Below are 22952 nucleotides of genomic sequence, written 5' to 3'. Positions count from 1 at the left end.
CCAAAGCAAGCTCCATCCTCCTCGGGGAGGAGTCCCTCGATCCCCTGCCCTCCGAGGAACGCACAAGCCTTGGGTTGTCCAGCCGGAGCTCCGAGACCGGGAGAGCCTTCTTTTTCCTCGCCGGCAAAGAGCGACCCCGCCACCGAGGCGACCCCCGAGGGCGCTTAGGCTTACGGGAACGATGCTTCGCCCGAGGCCGAGGATCCCCGGGAGGACCTCGACGAGGAAGAAGAAGGGAAAATCCGTCGAACCCTGCGCACCTTGTCCCGAGGCCGCACACTCCGCTCAGGCTGGTCGACTACCGAGGTCGAGGGCAAGGTCGGGGTCAAGGTCGGGACCCCCGGAGCCGAGGCCGAGGCTGCCGAGACCGAGGCTGCCGGGGCCGAAGTCGGCTGCAGGTGGGCCAGGGCGCAGGACAGCAAAGAGGCGATCATCGCCCGGAGCATGTCCTGAAAGACGGGTATTGCCATCATAGATGGCATGTCCAAAGTCGGCGGGTGCTCCCTTGAGGGCGACCTCAGTAACGAGTATTCCCGCGGGGCACCCGACTTGGACACCCAGGGGGGGGCGAGGACGACCCACCCGCCCCCGTCGAGGATCCCGAGGATGGCTTCTTCGAAGACCCTGGAGCAGAGGAAGGAAGCGAGGACTTACCCATTGTCGGCTTCGAGGTCGATTTCGAGGAAGAAGTCGGCCGCGGCGAGTTTGAGGGAGTCGAGGCCGAAGTCAAGGCCGGGGCCGAGGCCGACGTCGAGGCCTTCCCCGCCGCGGGATCCACAGCAAAGAGCTCCGCCATACGAGCACGCCGGCGGCGGAGAGCACGAGGTTGAAACGTGGAGCACCGAGGGCAGGAGTCAGGAGGGTGATCTGCACCCAGGCAAAGCAGGCATCACCGGTGGGGATCGGTGATAGAGAGCAACCGATCGCACCGGGTGCACTTTTTAAAGCCTATCAAGGGACGGGAAATGAACTCAAACAAGGGCCGGGAACGAGCGAGGTCCCGCGGCCACGGCTGCCGGGAGCCCCCGGAGCCGAAACAAAAACTTTTTTTTTTTTTTTTCGACGATAACGACACCAGGAAATTCTTTTTCACTGAAAGGGTGGTTGATCGCTGGAATAGTCTTCCACTTCAGGTTATTGAGGCCAGCAGCGTGCCTGATTTTAAGGCCAAATGGGAGGTTGGCATGCTCAGACTGGGAATGTCAAAAAGACTGAGCTGATTTAGTCACAGCAGGAGTCTGAGCCTTCTGCTGTCGTTGTTGTGGAGGCCTTCTACGCAGAGGCCTGGAGAAAGCTGGTGTCATTTTTTGGGGATAACGATGCGGTGGTTGCATGTATGACCAAGCAGGAGAAGTCTTAGGCTTCAGCCAAATCAAGGAAGCAAAAGAGCGCTCATGTTCAGAGAAGTGCTTTGTAGCAGCTTCAATAGAATCATCAAAGAGTTCATTTCCCTGGCAAGGCAAGTTCGCTGGACGGTCCTGCAGATTGAGATCCATATCAACAATGCGGAGCCAGGCAAGACGGCGCATGGTTACTGCAAAGGCCGAAATTCTAGAAGAGAGCTCAAAAGCATCGTATGTGGCTTGCAGCATGAAGAGGCGAAGTTGAGACAGAGTTCTGATGATCTGTTTGAATTCTGGAAGACTTTGTTCCTCAAGAGCCGGGTAGAATTTAGGTAGTAATTTGAGGAAATGGTTAAAATAAGCCATGAAAATGTAGTTATAATCGAGAATTCTGTTAGCCATCATGGAATTCTGGTATAATCTGCAGCCAAACTTGTCCATGGTATGGCCCTCCCTGCCTGGAGGGACTGCAGCGTAAAGCTTAGATGGATAAGCTTTCTTTAAAGAAGATTCCACCACCAAAGACTGATGGGATAATTGAGATTTCTCGAAGCCTTTGCAAGGTATTGTGCGATACCTGGATTCCAGCTTAGATGGAATAGCTGTGATGGAATAAGGAGTTTCCCTATTCCTTAAGAAAGTTTGCTTCAATACTGGAGTCATAGGAAGCCTCAAGGTCTCCTTGGGTGGATGAAGCAACTCCATGTCTGTCAAGTATTCAGGTGTATACTTGGAATCAGAGTGGAGATCCAGTTGAAGAGCTTTTCCCATGTCGAAGACGAACCTGGCAAAAGTGGCAGACTTCGAGGTTGAGGCATCTTCAGGAGAAGGAGTGCGAGACTGAGGAACTACTGAGTAGGGGGGAGAAGCCTCTCTGGAATACTGAGACAGAGGCTCAGAATCAAGGCGCACAGTGATTGAGGAAGCTGCACTACCTGCGTGAGGAGGAGTCAGTGAATGCGTGTGCTTCAAAACCCTCGATGGTGAAGTTCCCGGGATTCAAGGAATAGATTGGGTCGAGGCAGGAGGAGAAGGCTCCCTCGGAGACGGTCTCGATGGAGGAGTCTTCAACCTCAATGGACTTCGAGGAGAAGCAGCCAATGTAATAGCTTTATGAGACTTATGTTTGGATTTGGAAAAAGTCTCAGTAGCCTTGGATAAACGAGGCATAGAAGTCTCAGTATCCAGAGAAGGCGAAGGTTTCTGTTGTAGAGATGTCTCCTGAGGAAGCTTGGAAGCGAGATGCCTCGAATGATCCTTCGGTCGAGGTGGAAGAGACTGTGTCCGAGAAGTAGGTGAAGAATCACTTGATGAGAACCGGCGAGACTTCCGAGGCTTGCCTCTAGGTGCTTCCACCGGGGTCTCAGAGTGCCGCTCAGGCTGGCTCACAGGAAGCAGAGTCGAGGACGGGAGGAGTTGAGCCATGACCGAGGAAATCTGCATGGTCAGAATGGCTTTTAACATGTTCTCGAACATGGACACTGAGACAAAAGGATCAGGTCTCGAAAGTGCAGCAGTGCGCTCCAAGGAGGGCGACCTCGAGGTTGAGTATTCCCGATGCTTGGAGGCACGCTTAACTGGAGGTCTAGTCGAGGCAGGTAAGCCGGTAGATATGCCCTCAGATGCCTGTGACTCTGGAGGCTTCTTAGGAGTAGTACCTGAAGGAGATACAGGAGACTTACCCGTTGAGGTCTTCAGAGGAGCTGCCGCCGAGGCCTTCGAGGCCGAGGCCTTGGTGGAGGCAGAAGCTGGAGTCGAGGTCGAGGACTTAGTCGGGACAATGTTCGGGACCCAGACAAACAATACACCAACTATGAGGATCGGTGATTGAAAGGGTCTTGTTGCACTGGCTACACTTTTTGAACCCGGTTAGAGGCCGGGACATAGAAAAAACAAAGCCCGACATACCGAACGAGGTAAGCGGCCAGGCCTAGGCAATAAGGCTGCTGCCAAAAGAAAAAATAAGGTTTTTAAAAAAAAAATATTGTATAAGAAAGAAAATAACAATAAAACGCGAGCACAGCGACTAATAAAATAACAAAAACTGCGGTGAGAGAAGGCAACGAAGGCTGCAGAGCTGAAAGAAGAGGACTTCTCGGCTCTGCAGAAAACGTTGAACTGAGGTTCCTCATAGGAGACGCGCGCCCTAACTCGGGCGGGATGGCACTCGCGCATGCGCAGTGCAGCACTCGGAAGCTCTTACAAAGATCTTCAAGCAAGTCTGCTTTCGAGGCTGTCCGCTGCGGGGCTCCATTGGTGATGTCACCCACTGTTGAGAATATGCTGCCTGCTTGTCCTGGAATAATACCATGTCCCGACGCGCGTGAACATCCACACAGTAGTGTCTGACAAAGGAATGCAGAAAAGACCAAACTGCAGCCTTGCAAATATCCACTGGAGGTACTAGAGAAGACTCAGCCAAAGAAGCTGCCTGACACCAAGTGGAATGAGCCTTGAGAAGCTCTGGAACAGACATATTCTTCAGAAGATAAGCGGAAGCAATAGTCTCCTTAAACCAGCACGCAATAGTAGCTTTAGAAGCGCCATCCCCCTTACAAGGACCCGTGAGAAGGACAAAGAGATGATCTGATTTCCTGATCTCCTGGGTCCTCTGCACATAAGAGTGAAGGACCTGACTGACATCCAACTTGCGCAACTGTCTCTGCTCAGAAGAGCTCTCCTGGCTACCCAACACCGGGAGGACCACTGCCTGATTGACATGAAAAGGAAAAACTACCTTTGGCAAACAGGCCTCAAGACAACCCTCTCCCTAGAAAACTCCAAGAAGGGAGCCCTACAAGAGAAAGTCTGAAGCTCAGAAACACATCTAGCAGAAGTAATGGCCACCAAGAAGACCACTTTAAGAGTAAGGTCCTTCAAAGAACAGTCACCCAATGGCTCAAAAGGTGGGCGCATTAGAACTGAGAGAACCAGATTCAGATTCCAAGATGGAACAGAGGGTCGTATGGAGACTTGAGCAATTTGGCTGCCCACAAGAAGAAAATCACATCAGAAATGGCAGTCAAACGCTAACCTTTCTTTCAACAACCCATGAAAGGCTGACAAGGCTGCAAGCTGAACCCAGAGAGAAGACCAAGCCAGTCCCCTGCAGGCCATTCTGCAAGAACTTTAAGATGTTAGGCAGGGAAGCGTGAAAAGAGACCACTCCATGCGCATTACATCACTCCTCAAATAGATGCCAAACCCTCACATAAGCCTGAGAGGTAGAAAGCCTCTGGGACCCCAAGAGAGTTGAGATCATTTTATCTGAATACCCCTTCTTACCTAGGCGGCCCCTTTCAAGAGCCAAGCCGTAAGACAGAAGAGACCCAGATCGAACATTGGAATGGGACCCTGAGTCAGAAGGTCGTCCAAGAGAGGCAGAGGAAGAGGATACGTCACCAGATGCCTCACCAGATCCTTGTACCATGATCATTGGGGCCAATCTGGAGCCCACCAGAACCACAAGTCCCAGATGTCAAATTAGGCGGAGAACTCTGCCCACTAATGGCCACGGAGGGAACATATACAACAGCCCCTCCGTTGGCCATGGTTGAACCACAGCATCTAGGCCTTCGGCCTGACTGTCTCTGTGATGACTGAAGAAGTGGGGTGTTTTGGGGTTGACACTTGTGTCCATCAGGTCCATGAGGGGCTGTCCCCAAGACTGCAATATCAACTGAAAGGCCACGGGGCTTAGACACCACTCTCCGGGATCTAACACATAATGATTTAGGAAGTCCGCTTGAACATTCTCCACTTTGGCTATGTGGGAGGCTGATATTTCTTGAAGATAAGACTCCGCCAAAACCATGAGCAAAGCCGACTCCTGTGCTACCAAAGTGCTCCTGGTGCCCCCCTGATGATTGACATAGGCCACTGCCATGGCATTGTCTGACAGAACCCTGACTGACTTGCCCATCAGAAAGGACTCGAAGGCTAACAGCGTCAGACAAATGGCTCTGGTCTCCAAGACATTGATCGACCAAGAAGCCTCCTCCATGGACCAGGTGCCCTGAGCTGAGTGACCTAACACTGAGCTCCCCAACCGAGAAGACTGGCATAAGTGAACAGCACCATCCACTGCGACTGGTCCAGATGGGAGGTCTGGAACCACCAACGAAGACTGCACCGAGCCACGCCCGGAAGCAGAACAGGATGATCCAGACTGTGCCTCAGAGGCTACCACCTCCGAAGAGCATACTGAGGAGGATGCATGTGGGCCCGCGATCACCTCACTACATCGAGGGAAGCCGCCATAGACCTCAACACTTGGAGGAAATCCTGCACCTGATGCCACCGGGATGCCATAAGCAGTCGAATTTGAGATTGCAATTTGCTTATCCTGTCCTCCGGAAGATACTCCAGGCACTGAGATGGAGCCAACCAGCTCTTGGAAAGGTTGACTATCCATGCCAGAAACTGCAGAAACTCCACCACCCGAGCCGTGACCCGGGTGCTCTCCTGGAACAACTTCGCTCGAATCAACCAGTCGTCCAAGTAGGGATGAACTAGAATGCCCTCTCTGCGCAATGCCGCCATGATGACCACCATCACCTTGGTGAACGTCTGCGGAGCCATGACCAGACCAAAGGGAAGTGCACAGAATTGATAATGTTGCCCCAAAATCGCAAAGCACAGGAAGCGATGATGGGAGGCCCGAACAGGAATGTGAAAGTAGGCTTCTGTCAGATCTAGGGAGGTCAGAAACTCCCCCGGCTGAACCGCCAGAATCACAGACTGCAGAGTTTCCATGTGGAAGGAAGGCACATGATGAGCCTTCAAATCTAGGATGAGTCAAACGATCCCTTCTTTCTTTGGCACCAAAAGTAAATCAAGTACCAACCTGTGCCCCACTCCTGCGGGTGAACTGGAACTACCGCATGGAGATCTAACGATCTTTGAAGAGTCTGGAAAAAAGGCCTGCTGCTTCCATGCCACCTGCGAGGGTGAAGCGAGAAAAAGATCTGGCAAGGAACGGGCAAACTCCAGAGCATAGCTGTCCCGAACCCACTGATCGGACATGATGTCTGCCAATTTCAGATAAAATTCTTGCAGCCGGGCACCCGCCGGAACGAAGACGGGCGCCGGCAAGGAGTCATTGGGCAGGAGGGGCGGCAGGGGACTCGGTGGGGGCGCTACCCACACCCCAGCAAGCCCCACAAAATGACTGCATGCGCTGGAAGAACATGCCTCTAGAGTCCAGGAGACTGAAAAGAGGCAGCCCCTCAACCAGGGTGGATGCGGTGGAAATCACGCTCCCACGCACACGAGCAGCACCACCTCAAGCCAGCGGCCTAGTCCTATCCTTAGGCAAACGAGGCACTTTAAAATCAGTAAGAGTATGAACCAACTTATCCAGGTCCTCACCAAACAAGGAAGATCCTTTAAAAGGAAACTTTGTCAATTTAGCACTGACCAAGCGCGAAGCCATAAGGTACGGCGAGCTGCCACTGCAAATGCCAACAACTTGGCAGAAGCTCGCAAGAGGTCATACATGGCACCTGAAAGATAAGCACCCAATTCAATCTTTGCCACCTCACGCTTGAGCAATTCCCAATCCTCAGATTTACTGTTAAACACATGCTTGGCCCAGCAAAAACACGCCCAAGCCACTAGCCTGCCTCACATTGCCACCTAGACCACCAGAGCTGTTACATCAAAACTCTGTTTAAGGAGGGACTCCAACTTACGCTACTCAGGGCAGAGTAGGTTTTATTGGTGAGAAATTGATCTTCATCTGCCTTCGTTTACTAATTGATTGTGTTAGTCCCAGTCACCCCGGGGGGGGGGGGAGGGGGGTTCTTCCTTTTGTGAAACAGGGATCAGATAATTCTCACATCTACCTCCTTCAGAATTAGCTAAGTCTGTAAGAAACATTTAAAAAGAGATCAGGCTAAATCCATCTGGAAGCTCCACAAGAGCAGCCCAAATGCAGGAAACCAGTGGCCTGGCCCAGAAGGGTATTTGGCTCATCCCCCCCTCCGAAAAAGCTGTCCTACCCACGCCGGCTCGGCCTCGGCCATCCTCTCTCCCTCTCTCTTTGCCGGCATCAAAGCTTCCCTCTCGGCGGTGGAAGCTTTGCGTTTGAAACGGCAGGAAATATTCAGGGTCGGGGGAAAGGAAGGGGAGGACGGAGAGGTCACCATCTTCCGACTGGCAAAGAGCTGCCGAGACTCCAGCCACCACCAAAAAGGATAATAAAGTGAAGAGCCAGTGTCTATGGGGGTTGATTCACCCTTTATGAGGCTGGAAATGAGACAATGCTCCCCCCCTTTTGTGTTCCGCCTCCCAGCCCTCATCTGCAAGCAAATTGCCAGCAAAATGAAGCTCGAGCCGCGAGACTCATCTTCTTTTCCCTACCTGCCCTGCCGCAGCAAAGCCCTCCCTCCCTCCGACGTTAGCGCTGACATCGGGAAGACTTCCGGTCGGCTGTGTGCTGCGGCAGAGCAGGTAGGGAAAAGAAGATGAGCCTCGCGGCTCGAGTTGCTTCAAACCCCGCAGGATTCCCGCGACCTTAGGAGGCGTCCCCATGGGATCCCCGTGACCCTAGGGGGCGTCCCCACGGGATCCCCGCGACAGAGTCACGGTTTTCTTCTTCATCCCAATCTACAGTCCCTACATCTGAGAGCTTGGTACTAGAGAATGACAAGGTGACAAAATTCATCACCATTCCCATTCCCGCAGATAACCGCGGGAAACCATCTTCATGTCATTCTTTAAGGAAAGAGGGAAGAATCAGAGTATGAATGGCCACAACCACTGACCCGCAAGTTTTGCTTTGAAGAATGCTGATGTAGAAGGACTGAGGTTGAAATAGACACTAGAAAATGACATGGGATTATTTCCCACGGTTATCCGCGGGGACAGGAACGGTGATGAATTTTGTCACCGTGTCATTCTCTACTTGGTACCTCTCGACAAAACTTCAAATTTACAGTTTTCTCAATCTGTCAGACATCTTAGAGGCTTCCAGAAAACCTGCCACCAGACAATATTATAATCACAAGTGGACTAGGTTTTCTGTGTGGTGCACTCTTCATCACAAGGAGTCTCAATCTACCTCCTTGTCTTCAGTTCTGGATTACCTATTTCATTTATCTCAATCTGGCCTCAAATCAACCTCCATTAGGGTCCACCTCAGTGCAATTGCTGCTTTTCATCAGCCACTAGAGGGGAAACCCCTTACTGCTCATCCTCTGGTTTTGAGATTTATGAAATGACTTTTTAATGTCAAACCACCTTTCAAACCACCTCCAGTGGTTTGGGACCTCAATGTGGTTCTTGCTCAATTGATGAAGTCTCCATTTGAACCAATGTCTAGGCTCATTTCAAGTATCTCACTTGGAAAGTGGTTTTTCTTATCGCTCTCACTTCTACTCACAGAGTTAGCAAGCTTCAAACTTTAGTAGCGGATCCACCTTTCACAGTTTTTCATCACAACAAGGTGGTGCTCCGGACTCATCCAAAGTTCTTACCAAAAGTTGTTACAGAATTTCATCTCAATCAATTGTTCTTCCAGTGTTTTTCCCTAAGCCTCATTCTCATCCTGGAGAATCAGCCCTTCATGCTATGGACTGTAAGCATGCTTTGGCTTTCAGTTTACAAAGGACCAAATCACATAGATCTTCTCCTCAACTTTTTGTCTCCTTTGATCCAAACAAGTTGGGTTCATCCAGTTTCCAAGAGAACAATATCCAACTGGTTGGCTGCTTGCATTTCCTTTTGCTATGCTCAAACTGGTCTGAATTTAGAGGATCGAGTTACAGCCCACAAAATTAGAGCAATGGCAACTTCAGTAGCTTTTCTTAGATCTACACCTATTGAGGAAATCTGTAAAACTGTCACTAGGTTCTCAGTTCATACATTCACTTCTCATTATTGTCTGGATTCCTTCTCCAGACGGGATGGTCAGTTTGGTCAAACAGTATTACAAAATTTATTCTCCTAAACGCCAACACTCCCATCAGCCCATTCTGGTTGGCTTGGAGGTCACCCATATGTGAGAATATGCTGCCTGCTTGTCCTGGGATAAAGCACGGTTACTTACCATAACAGGTGTTATCCAGGGAAAGCAGGAAGATATTCTCACAACCTAACCACCTCCCCTGGTTGGCTTCTTAGCTAGCTATCTGAACTGAGGAGACGCGCGCCCTATATTGGGTGGGAAGGCTCTCGTGCATGAGCGGTGTGGCAGTCGCGAACTTTCTGAAAGTTTCTTCAAGCAAGATTGCTTGTCAGGCTGGTCACACTGGGCTCCATGGATGACGTCACCTATATGTGAGAATATCTGCCTGCTGACCCTGGATAACACCTGTTACGATAAGTAACTGTGCTCTCTCTTATATCCCTGTTTAAAACTTTATATTGGTTGTATTAAGACAGGGGTGTCAAAGACCCTCGAGGGCTAGAATCCAGTCAGATTTTCAGGATTTCCCCAATGAATATGCATGAGATCTATTTGCATGCACTACTTTCATTGTATGCTAATAGATCTCATGCATATTCATTGGGGAAATCCTGAAAACCCGACTGGATTGCGGCCCTCGAGGAGGGAATTTGACATCCCTGCATTAAGAGATTTGTACACATTCAGCTCACTAAGCATAAATGAACAATATTGGCTTTGTATACTCAACACTTTATATTCAAAAGGATTAGAAGAAGAATTACAATGGATACCCTTACTATGATTGGTGTATAATACAATGACGCATGGTACACCTGATATTCTGAATGGTCCACCGAGTTAAAACTTTGAATTTAAGTTCTGATGCCATTTAAGTAAATGAAATTAAATGAGGAACCTTTGCTTCATTATACTACCCTGAAGCAGAGCAGTGGATTAATCAAAACATGATTCCAGTGGTGAACACTATATCTTTCCTGAGATGAGGAGACCAGAATTGAACTCAATACTCTGTGAGGTTGCACAATGGAGTTATATAAGGGCATTATAACATTCTTAGTCTCGTTAATCAACCCTTTTTTAATAATTCCTAGCATCTTGTTTGCTTTTTTGGCCGTCGCCACACATTGGGTAGAAGATTATATCGTATTGTCTACAATGATGCCAAGATCCTTTTCTTGGGTGCTAACCCCCAAGGTGGACCCTAGCATTCGATAACTGTGATTCAGGTTATTCTTCCCAGTGTGCATCAGTTTGCATTTATCCACATTAAATTTCATCTGTCATTTGGACACCCAGTCTTCCAATTTCCTAAGATCCACCTGCAAATTTTCACAATCCGCATGCATTTTAACAACTTTGAACAGTTTAGTGTCATCTGCAAATTTAATCACCTCACTCGTTGTTCCAATTTTCAGATCTTTATAATAAGTTAAATAACACCGGTTCCAGTACAGATACCTTTGGCACTCCACTGCTTACTCTCTTCCATTGAGAAAAATGACCATATAACCTTTTCCTCTGTTTTCTATCCGATAACCAATTCCTAATCCACAACTGAACTTTGCCACCTATCCCATGACACTTTAATTTTCTCAGGAGCCTTTCGTGAGGAACTTTGATGACATTGTGGTTTACAGTACCAGTTGGAAATCACACTTGATCCAACTTGAGGGCGTCCTAGACAGCCTAAGAAAAGCTAGACTGATTACCAATCTGAAAAAAAGTGTTTTCTCGGAGGTCAGGAAGTTTACCACCTGGGATACATAATGGGCCGAAGACAGGTCAAACCTCAAATAAACAAAAGTATATGCCATTAAGCATACCCCAATTCCTCATACAAAGAAACAAGCCTGGGTCTTTTCAGGCCTGGTAGGGTACTACTAACGATTTATTCCCAACTTCGCAGAAAAAGCTGAGCCCTTGACAGGACTACTTCAGAAGAAAGCTCCGGATGTCATCTAATGGTCAATGAAGCAGGACAACACATTTTGGACACTAAAAACAACAATCTGCTTGGAATCAGTCCTTATCAACCGACTTCAGCTGTCTATTTACAGTCCATATGGACACAACAGAAGTCAGTCTGGGATTGGTCCTCTCGCAGGAAAGAAATTGGAAAGAGTATCAGATTGTTTTATAAGTTGGAAATTCTTTCCAACTTAGAAAAAAAATATGCGATTAAAAAAGAAGCTCTAGCTGTGAAGTGGGCCCTGGAGATGCTGCAATATTATCTCCTGGGGCAACCTCTTCAACGGATAGCCCGATATAAGGACACAAATGCTAGAATTATGAGATGGTTCCTACATCTCCAAGCCTTTAACTATGAAGTGAAACATCATCTGGGCCGGGAACACATGAATGCAGACTTTTTTTTGTTTCGAGCGATGGATTTCCAAGACACAGGCGCTCACCCAGACTTGGCTGAGCTGAGTTGGAGGGTATGTGACAGAGACTATGAAACCTTATCCCTTACCTCAAGATTGAAATGGTCCCTTAGGAAACCCGGCTTTCCTCCTCCTGGCCAGCTTCGAGTAAATCAAGAGCAAAGAGACAGCCTCATGGAGGGGGGAGGGGAGAAAGAGGGAAAAACCAGGAAGTAGTTCAGAAGAACTTAAAAGGAAGAGCCAGTGGTAGAAGGAGGATGTCCAGACTGAAAGTAGGACCTGGAGAAACTAAAAAGGGGCTCTAGTCTGTTTTGCTTAAAGTTAAAGGGCTGCTATAAGGAAATTCTACCTTTATTCCAATGCCTGATTAAAGGTTATAACCAAATACTCTCTAAAACTGTTCACTGGAGCTGTGCTGCTGACTGTTGCGGGGGAAGGGAGGAAGACAAAGAACATGGACTGAGTTTAGTTCAAGCCTTGGAAGCAGCTGGTATTTTCTTTAAAGACTAAAGCTTTAAGAGGACACCTGTGAAGAAGCAGACTCCACACTGCTGTGTTATTAAATATTTTTTTCCCCCTACTCTGAAGTTTGTCTATCTGGGTTTGTGCAGCCCCCTTGCTGCACACCAGGTCCTGTGCTGGTACACAGGACTATTGCCTCCTGACTTCCAGTCCCTGAAAGAGAATCAGAATCTTCTAGACAAGAAACTGCGCTCCGGGAAAATAAAGGAGCACCATCCTTCTAGTCTTGGTCATTCAGGCTGGTTGTCTGATTCCTTAGCAGTGGGGAGGGCCCCTGGGAAGGAAACTCTCCCCAGTCCAAATGCTGGTGTCATCGCAGGCAGCGCAGAGCATCCCAGACCCATCAAATAAGCTTTCCACAGGAGATTCATGAAGTCCAGGACAAACCCTTGATCAGGAGGCCCCATAGACCCCTGCAGGACCTTGGACTGTTTTTTTTCTTAGGCTCCACCACTACCATGCACTTGTGTTTTACATAATTACTGTTCAAGGTCTCCAGGAGGGATTTCTTCCCAGCTAGCCAAACCCCTTGTGGTTCCCCAACCCTAGAGGACTCAGAGGAGGCTAAGCCCAAAGTTTACACCCCTTTCTCGCATGTCCCAAAGCACGCAGTACACGGATACTCCTCGGCTAGCCATCCAGTGCAAAACTGGCATGATATGGGAACAGTATAAATAACTCAGTGGTAGTGAAAAATCCAATATCAAAATATAAAACACATTCACATGGATCATGCAAAGGTACGAATAGCTACAACACGAGTCGAATGTACTACCATTGGGAGGAAAAGCCTCACACAGAGCCCTTCCACCGCCACAGCTGTGGCATAAGGTATTTAGGCGGAGAACCTCATTGGCAAAAACCCTCCCGTGGGGCCTCGTAAGGTTCTGTGTTGTGCAATGCAAATAAATAACAAGTAGTCAAAAATTTAGGTACAAAAGTGACTCAAACTTATCATCCGAAGCCTTTCCTCCCAGTGGCTTGTGTTGTAGCTATTCGTATTTTTGCACAATCCATGTGAATGTGTTTTATATAATGATATGGGAACAGAACAGCCTGAGGAGTCCATTCCAATCAATTTTGAGCCAAATCAAGGAATTTTGAGGTAGATGAAGGCTTTAGGAAAAAAAAAAAAAAAGTAGATTGTTTAAAATCCAAGATGGCCGTCAACAGCAAATTCATGGCTAAAATCAGGCCAGGGGGCTCCCCTGAAGTTTATAAAACTCAGGGAAAGAGGTTTTGGAGGTGAAGGACTCTCCCTGGATGCACCAGAAAGGGTCCTAAGGCTCTGATTGGCCCGGACGTGAATCTTCACTGCTGTCCACCAACCTCATTTACATGCGCGTTGTTTTGAGAATGTCTAGCTTTTTTAGATTCGCTATCAAAACCGCTGCGTAAGCAGACCGTTATTTTTTAATGTGGGCTTTTGAGAATCCTGGCCTCAGTTTGCTTACGGAAGGAAAAACTGAAGAGGGTACTATACTCCACTGGTGAAGGAAGAGGAACTGAAAGATATGATTGACATCCTTCTGCAACAGCTCGTGACCAGAGGATGTTCACCTAGAGTATATATTCCTATGTTTATGTAACAGAATTTCCCATAGACTCAATGTTTTGTTATTTGCAATTTTGCAGTTCACGAACATTTTCAGGAACTGTACTACCACAAATAATGAGAACTGACTGTATATAAAGCAGATCTCCACATTAGAAGTTACCAATCTGAAAAGGGCAACCATTGCAGAAAGTATGAAACCTGGATTCTTGCATACAACCATCTAGTTTACCTGGATCTTAATATACCTTTTCAAATTCAATGAAAGCATAACAAAGAGATTCTCCGGTCTTCCAGTCACGGATAATTTCACAGCTGAAAAATTAAGGATCAGAGGCAAAGTCATTATCATTTTTACTTTTTTTTTCCTGTTATCCTCAACTTAAAACTTTTCTGCCTTTTCTTCTGAACTCTTCCCACAATAGTACTCTGGCTCTGAAATTTACACTCAAAGTCCCAAACCTTCTACAACTGCTTGAATGTGAATTCTGCAGCCAAATTATTATCACTATGTGACAGTTCATTATCTATACTATCTAGATCAGTGTTCTTCAACCTTTTTACACCTATGGACTGGCAGAAATAAAAGAATTATTTTGTGGACCGGCATCGGTCCACAGACCGGCGGTTGAAGAACACTGGGCTAAGTCTTGAGCCAGACCCTGCCCATCTCTACCCAATCTCCAACCCATCCCTGCCCCCATGGTCCTAATTGTAACACTATTTTTTCCATTCATTTTTCATATACACACACAATATAATCTTATTAACAATACATCGATCGCACCGTGGACCGGCAGTTGAAGAACACAGTTTTGGGCCTGATGCACATGCCGGTCCTGTGGACCGGCAGGAAATTTCTGTGGTTGAAAAAACTGATCTAGATAGCAAGGGTTCACAGTATCTAAAGGAGAAGATTTAATAAGATGCACTAATTTTAGGGTGCCATTTTGTTTGTGATTATTTTTAATCCATAAAAAGGTGCATTAAAAAGCAATGGTCAGTCAGGTTTTCAGGACTGCCACAATGAAAATGCATGAGAGAGATTTACATATAATGGAAACTCATTGCATGTAAATATCTCTTCTGCATATTCATTGTGGTAATCCTGAAAACCCAACCAGTTGGGTGGGTGTGCTTCCAGAAGAAGGTTGAGAAGCACTGTATTAAAGAATATGCACAAAATGTAGTACACTCCCTGCAAATTCCATTTAAATGTAGGGAGGTTCATTAGGACCCTAAAGGTTTAATTTGTGTTTTTTAAGTGTCTGATATTTACTCTACTTCTGTGAGAGTAGTTAAAGATAACTCATATTTCTGTGGCTAATATTCAGTCTATGGTGCTCTGGCAGCATGGTTCCAGACCTTAAGTTCCCGTGTACTTGTGATCTACCAGTAAAGAACCTACTGTTAAATATAATGGAACAAATCCCATAATGACCAAATTTAGCTCTATATAACTATTCATAATCATGTATACCAGGGGGTTCTCAACTCAGTCTTTGGAACACACCCAGCCAGTAAGCACAAGATAGATTTGCACTGTGGGTATCATGAAGACCTTACTGGGTGTGTCCCAAGGACTGGGTTGAGAACCCCTGATGAACACACAGTTATCCAGAAGCCACAAATTAGTTACAACATACAGCATGGTAAAACAGTAAAATTTAAACTTATTTGTTAATTTCTTTTCTTTGAGTCATGCCAGACCAGTCCACACAAAAGAGTTATGCACCCCTCCAACCAGCAGATGGAGACAAGTAAGAACATTCAGAACTGACTTCACTCCATCTTCCACTTTTCAGCATACCTAAGTCAAAGCTAAGAACCCAAGATAAAATAACCAAAGACAAGTGAGCTTCCAAAATGTCACCATAACCAACCTGAAACAGTCAAAAATGTCTCTCCCTGGTCAGTAAATCAGACATAACACTTATGACCAAGGGAAAATTAATTTCAAATAACTTCAAAATACGCAATGCAATTGCTGTTTTCATCCTCAAATGCCATGGCTTCCATGGGTGGTTTCTGGATTGGTCTGGCAGGACTCAAGAAAGAAAATTAACAAGTAAACTAAAGTTCATCTTCCTGTCTATTCCAGGCATATGGGAAAAACCCAAGCTCCACCAAGTCTGGGCAGAAGGAAGACATAACTCCTTTCAGGTGTCTATAATTAAAGAGATTCTGTTCTTGGGCCTGTTCTTTTTAACATTTTTATAAACGATATTGCTGAAGGGTTGTCAGGTAAGACTTGCCTCTTTGCAGATGATATGAAAATCTGCAATAGAGTAGACACGCCGGATGGTGTGACTAACATGAAGACCTGGCGAAGCTTGAAGAATGGTCTGAAATTTGGCAACTAAAATTTAATGCTAAGAAATGCAAGGTCATGCATTTGGACTGCAAAAACCCAAGGGAACGGTACATATTAGGGAGTGAAGAGCTTATGTGCACGACAGAAGAGCGGGACTTAGGTGTGATTGTATGTGATGACCTTAAGGTGGCCAAACAGGTTGAAAAGGTGATGGGGAAAGCTAGAAGGGTTCTAGGTTGCATAGGGAGAGGTATGGCTAGTAGGAAAAAGGAGGTGTTGATGCCCCTGTATAAGACTTTGGTGAGACCTCATTTAGAATATTGTGTACAATTCTGGAGGCCGCACCTTCAAAAAGATATAAAAAGGATGGAGTCAGTCCAGAGGAAGGCTACTAAAATGATATGTGGTTTTCATCATAAGGCATATGGGGACAGACTTAAAGATCTCAATCTGTATACTTTGGAGGAAAGGCGGAAGAGGGGAGATATGATAGACGTTTAAATACCTACGTAATGTAAATGCGCATGAGTCGAGTCTCTTTAATTTGAAAGGAAACTCTGCAATGAGAGGGCATAAGATGAAGTTAAGAGGTGATAGGCTCTGGAGTTATCTAAGGAAAACTTTTTTTACAGAAAGGGTGGTAGATGCATGGAACAGTTTCCCAGAAGAGATGATGGAGACAGAGACTGTGTCTGAATTCAAAAGAACCTGGGTTAGGCATGTGGGATCTCTTGGAGAGAGAAAGAGATAATGGTTACTGCGGATTGGCAGACTACATGGGCCATTTGGCCTTTATCTGCTATCATGTTTCTATGGGGTTTTTCTTGTTTGTTTGTTTTTTGTTCAAAGTTTTTATTTTTGAAATGAAAATACAAAAGGAAATATACAATAATCCGGAAACAGATACAATGTAATGTAATGTAATTTATCTTATATACCGCTACATCCGTTATGTTCCAAGCGGTTTACAGAAAATATACATTAAAATTATAAGTAAAAAAGGTACTTAGAAATTCCCTTACTGTCCCGAAGGCTCACAATCTAACTAAAGTACCTAGAGAGTAATAAAGAAGTGAAAAGTAAAGACAGAGGAAAAATAGAAAATAAACATTCTAACAAGACTGTATTGAACTAAGTACTTTGGAAGGTAGAAGAGAGGAGAGAAAGGAATAGATGCAGAAGGAGGAACTGTTGAACAAAAGAATTCTGGAGAAATTTAAATGATAGAAATAGAACAAAACAAAAACAAGTGGCAAAACAATGAATAAGATTAAAAATAATTCATAAACTGGAAAAAAAGAAAAATAAAACATTGTCTTCAATCCATGGTTTCAGCTACAGTGATTAAGCGGAGCAAGTAAGTTTTGGAGGAACGATTACATTCCCAGAAAAAGGACTTCTTCAGGAAAGAGATTTGGTTGATAGTCCCAGGATGCCCATGTCTCCTCCTCTGCGATGGTCTCCTCCATGCAATCCTCCCCACGACACACTGCCCGTGCTCCAGCCGCTACCCTGTATGGCTACTCCAAGGAGACTGCCCTAGATGAGGCCTGTGGTGACTATAAGAATTCCTCTTCTGCGGAAAAGCCGTCCGGTGCTGATTTTGGTGTGTTGGTGCCGCAAGAGCTGGGGCTGACAGGGAACCCCTGCTTTGCTGCTGCTATGCTCCTCACAGTGCATGGATTGTGCGACATCGGCGAGAAATTCTGGAGAAAAGCCGGGCTGATGGACGCTGGGATTTCGGGGCAGAAGTTCTCAGACTCCGGGCTGGGCAAGCGTTGAACAGGCCGCTGCCGCTGGAGCCAGGTGCGCAGGAGACAGGCGGAGGCGGTGAAGAGGACCGCACCGACCATGGGGCGCCGAAGCTGGACACCGGGGGGCGAGTCCCCCGCTCCAGCACGATCCATCAAGCACATCCGGACAGTGGGTCTCGCGGGAAGCTCCCTCCAGCTCCTCTAACTGCAGGCCATCTACCGCAGCGCGGCATCTGCGCTGCTCTCGCTTCAGAAACAAACAATCAGAAACAAACCAAAACACACAATGAAAGAGTCTACCGCGTGGTGTCTGCGCGGAGACAAATGGTCCCAACCAAGAATTCAAACACCAACCCACCCCCAAAACCCCCCCACCCCTCCAAGCACTCAAGTGTCAGAAATTCAAAAGAGCACTTCGGGCACCATGGGACAAACTGTCCCAAACAGGAGCCCAAATTGCCTGGAATTTCCTCCATTGATCAGGGCCACAATTCTTAACATCCACATATTCATACTTCAACAGGGTAAACAATTCATTTTTCCATATAGTAAAGGTAGGCACATCTGCCTGCCTCCATAACAAAAGGATGCATTTACGAGACAGCAACAAAGCTTTTTTCAGCAATAAGGAATTACCCTTAAAGAATCCCAAAGAGGTGAATTGATAGAAAAGGAAAACATCCGCCCTCAGGGGAATTCTTTTCTTTATAATCGTCTGCAGATGGAAACCAACAAAGGACCAGAAGGTTTGTATTCTGTCGCAGGACCAAAACATGTGAAACAGACCAGCTGGCATGGAATGGCACTTAGAACAATCAGCATGAGTAACAATGCCAGCAACCTGTATGGGGAGATGTAAAGGCTCAACAAGAATTTGTAGTGCTGTTCCTGCAACACCACCGAGCGAGTCAGGCGCGGGAGATGTTGCATAAGAAGACGCAAGCCCTCACCAGTAATCTGCTCAGTAGAAGCGAGGTCCTGATTCCAAACCACCGCCACTGCATCATAATTCCAAGGATCACTAAAACTTCCCAAGCTGACCTGGTGAAAGGATAAACGTGTTCGGGATGGACGAGACAGGGTCAAGGTTTCCTGAACCATACCAATACAGTGTGAGAAGAATGGTATATATCTCTCTAGTTGATTACACAAAACCAAATAGGTTATAGCTTTATCATTTTGGGTATGAAACTCTAAAAAGAATAAAACTTAGTTTTAGAGAATCGCTGGTTCCTTTTGACGTGCACGTTTCGATACTGCGTCAGGGAACCGAAAAGCCACTGCTGAACCCTTCCAAAAAAGTGGGCAATGAAGTCTCATATATTAGAACTCCGGTGCTAACTGCAAAAATCCGTACCTCCTCATTTGTATATATTTGTATAGAATTTGTATATATTTGTATAGAATTTGTAATAGCTTAGACCGCTTCACCGGCGAGTTTACACCTGCCACATTCCACGAGCACACCTTCAGAGAGGGATCACCCATAGTCAGGGTAAAACAGAAGAGCCACCTTGAATCTGAAAAATAAGAAAGGGGTCCAAAGCCCAGCCCACATAAGATCCCCCTGCTTCACAAACCCCACAGAACATGCCCCCAAGTCCCACCAAAACCAAGATCCCCCGACACTGGAGATGTTTCTATGTTTACCTCCTAGTCTAGGAATAACTGCCTTCTGGGAAAGTTGTGGTGGGCTATGAGTTTTCTGACAAGCACCTTCCTTCTTACCTGGGTCAGCTCCTTCTGTGCAGTGGACAACTAAGCGCTGGGCATTTTCTTTCATGAGAAAGCTTGACACCTTTGTTACTGTGTTGGGCAGTGATGCTTATGATGGCTTCTTTTTCATTCATAAGGTGGCGGCAGCAGAATGGAGCAGGCTGCAGGAGCTATTGACCTTCCAATATTTTGCCCAGAATGTTTATAAGCAATTAGAAAGCTTGGTAGAAAGGTGAAGATTTGGTTTATTTGGCCCATCCAACCAATAAGATGTTCTGCTGCTACTACTACTGCTACTATTAATTACTTCTTACAATCTAAACAAACAAAGACAAACAAACAGAATGCTAAGGTGTGGGATACAGTTAGGGGATATGGTCAATCAGCTGGTTAGGTGAGCAGTGGAGAGTAAGGTTATGGATTGAAGGCTATATCAAAAAGGTGGGTTTTCAGCCTGCTTTTAAACAAGGTGAGTTTATTCCAGACTTACTAGGCAACTAGATGAAAGGAATGAGGTCTGGAATTGGCACTAGAGGAGAAGGGTATGGATAAAAGCAGCTTATCTGAGGACCAGAGTTCTCAGGGAGGCGTATAAGAAGAGATAAGAGAGGAGACATACTGAGGGGCTGCGGCATGAATACGATTGTAGGTTAGTAATAGGAGTTTGAACTGTATGCGGCAGTGGCTAGGAAGCCAGTAATGTGATTTGAGATGAATGTAGTGAGGTGAGCAGAAGTTTTGTACAGATTACAGGAGGGAGTGGCAGTTCAGCAGGAGAAGTAAATTATAGTAGTCTAAGCAAGAGGTTATGAGAGTATAGACAAAGGGCCGGGTTGTGTGCTCGGAAAGGGCAAATTTTGGTGGTGGTGTAGAGAGAGAAGCTAAAGGTATTAGCAGTCTGTCAGATGTGCGTAGAAAATGAGAGGTCAGAGTCAAAGACAACTCCAAGATTGCGAGCAGAGGAGAATGGAACAATAATAGTAAGTGCTGAAAATCCCATTTAATCGCCAGTGGCCATAAAAAAACAAAATAAAACACACACATTGGCCGAATATCTACCCTTTGGTATGATAGACCCTGAATCCAGCCAGTAGGTGTCACCATTGATCAATGACTGTAATTCCCTTCCCCCCTTCCAGGTCTATGACCATAGCCTTCACAGTATCCCCAACCTGAAGACCTAGCTCAGGAAATAGAGCAGGAACCTTAGATTTCTAAAATTTTCATCTTATAATGAGTAAGGTCTAGTCATAACACAGCATTCAGTTAATTCATGCTCTCTTCTGAAGTTTGTCAACTTTAAAAACCTATTACTGTTTTACTCTTATCAACCAGATATGAAGAGTCCATCTCTATTATGATTGTGGTGGCTGGTCAATTGTGCGCAATCGCACGCAAGACACTCAAGCACAACACAATAGCGCGCAGGTCAATTGCGCACAAGACAGTAGTGCTTACAGTCAGAAACACTTTCAAGCTTATGATGGACCACCGCTAAGAGACCTACCTTGATTAATGAGATTGGAGTTAATATTGCGAATCTCATCAACCCTTTAACAGAGATCATTATTAAGGCCTGGAAGAAAGTACAGACTGATCTAGATGGTTCAAAACAGGATTACAAAGTTCACTCCAATTTGTGGTAATGAGCCATCTCCTCCTGGGCAAATAGCTAGTGTGGGGATAAAAGGCTGGCATGCATTGGGTGAGTGCTGAATAGGGATGGCAGATTAAAGCCCTTTAGTGCGATTAAGGATCTGTACAAGTTGGGAGATGTACCGTATATAGGGGAAAAATGTTAACTAAAATAAAGGGTTTATATTCAAGTGCCACCCAGCTGTACACCACCTGCCTCTCCTGAACCTAGCGCTGGCTTCTCCCTGGGTCCACCTTAAATCCTGGTGGTCCAGTGGTATGGTGAGTCAAATCGGGATGGGAATGATCCCTCCCTTCCACGAAGTGAGGTGTTGGGTCCTCTCCCGGCTGTCAGCTGGCTGTAGAATCACCATGTGCCCCTTCCTTCCCTCCCTCCTTTGAATCAATGCGTGCGCCCCCTTCCTGCGATCCCTCCCTTCCCTAAGGTGAGGTGTTGGGTCCTGTCCTGGCTGTCAGCTGGCTGTAGAATCACCATGCGCCCCTCTCTTCCTCCTTTGGAGAAGCAGTTTAGGCCTCCCCCTCGGGCATATCTTAATCACTGGTGGTACAGTTGGCTGAGTCAGGGCAGAAGTGATCATCTTACGCTCCTGCCTGCACAGTCTCACTGAACAAATGGCTGTCATAAGTTCCTGCAGACTTTAAGTAGTCTCATGAATTGCTGTAGGAACTCACGGCAGCCATTTTTTCAGTGCAGGAGTATAAGAAGATCGCTTCTGCCCCGATTTACCCCGCTGGATTAAGGTAGGCTGGGGGGAGGCCTACGCTGCTTCTCCAAGGAAGGGAGGGAGAGAGGAAGGGTGCCCATGGTGATTCTACATACATTGATTCTACAGCAGGAAGGGAGGGAAGGGTGCACACTGATTCTACAGCAGGGAGGGAGGGGATGCGTATTAATTCTACAGCAGGGAAGGAAGGAGCAAGTGATGATCTACAGCCGGTTGACAGCCAGGACAGGACCCAACACCTCACCTCGGGAGAGGGAGGGATCGCTCCCATCCTGGCTTACCACATCACTGGACCACCAGAATTTAAGGTGGACTCAAATATAAACCGAGACCCCCTCCCCAGCATTTGTAGGCCAATATTTTGGCCCCAAAATCTCAGTTTATATGCGATTATATACGACAGATGAATATAATTTTTTACAGCTAGTAAGTTATATCACTTTAGGGGCACATGGGAAAGACCTCAAAAAGAACGTTGTGTAGGTCAGTAAGAGGGACACAGGGCCTTTTCTCTGCATTACATAATTTACTGTGGAAGCAAAATTTCTCACATTCCTACTTTTAAAGGCTTTGGGGGATTGACAATGGACAGAAAATACAAGACAAGATGGAGTGGTTGCAAGTCTTTAGAAATGAGAGGGCATTCTAGTTGAGAATGGCTATAAAGCTATGTATAGAATGTACCTCCCTCCAGTGAGAACCAACAAGATCTATAAGCAGGGGGATGAGTGGTGCTGGTGGGGGTACAGACGGTCAGGATAATTTATTCATATGTCACAGGATACCCTGCAGTACAAAAGTATCTGGAAGAGGGCTATAGGTTATATTCGAGAAAGCACTGAGATAGAATTAGGGAAAAAGCTTGAACCGTTTCTGTTAAGTGTGATACCACTAGACTTATTTCACTTAAGAGAGATTAATTAAGATGTAGTGTCTAGCAGCAGAATTGGAAATACCTATATGTTGGAAAACCAAACAATTAAATAGACAGCAAGGAGATATTATTGAGAATGTGCTCTATCCATGGGATGTGTGAGTTAACAGAATTTAAGAATCAATGGTTAAGCTTAT

At 46.3% G+C, this 22952-nt stretch overlaps 1 protein-coding gene across 1 annotated transcript in view; it reads right to left on the bottom strand.

Annotated features, from left to right (window-relative positions):
* Positions 1-22952, bottom strand: part of PPIL4 (peptidylprolyl isomerase like 4) — a 140580-nt gene that overhangs the window by 34023 nt on the left and 83605 nt on the right. The window contains exon 9 of the mRNA XM_033937797.1: positions 13965-14031. Coding sequence (XP_033793688.1) covers positions 13965-14031 — 67 coding nt within the window. The remainder of the gene's footprint in view (positions 1-13964; positions 14032-22952) is intronic.

The sequence above is a fragment of the Geotrypetes seraphini genome, chromosome 3 (assembly GCF_902459505.1).
Source record: "Geotrypetes seraphini chromosome 3, aGeoSer1.1, whole genome shotgun sequence".
In the NCBI taxonomy this organism is placed as follows: Eukaryota; Metazoa; Chordata; class Amphibia; order Gymnophiona; family Dermophiidae; genus Geotrypetes; species Geotrypetes seraphini.
The sequence above is the reverse complement of the archived record's forward strand: the minus strand, read 5'-3'. Positions and strand labels throughout refer to the sequence as shown.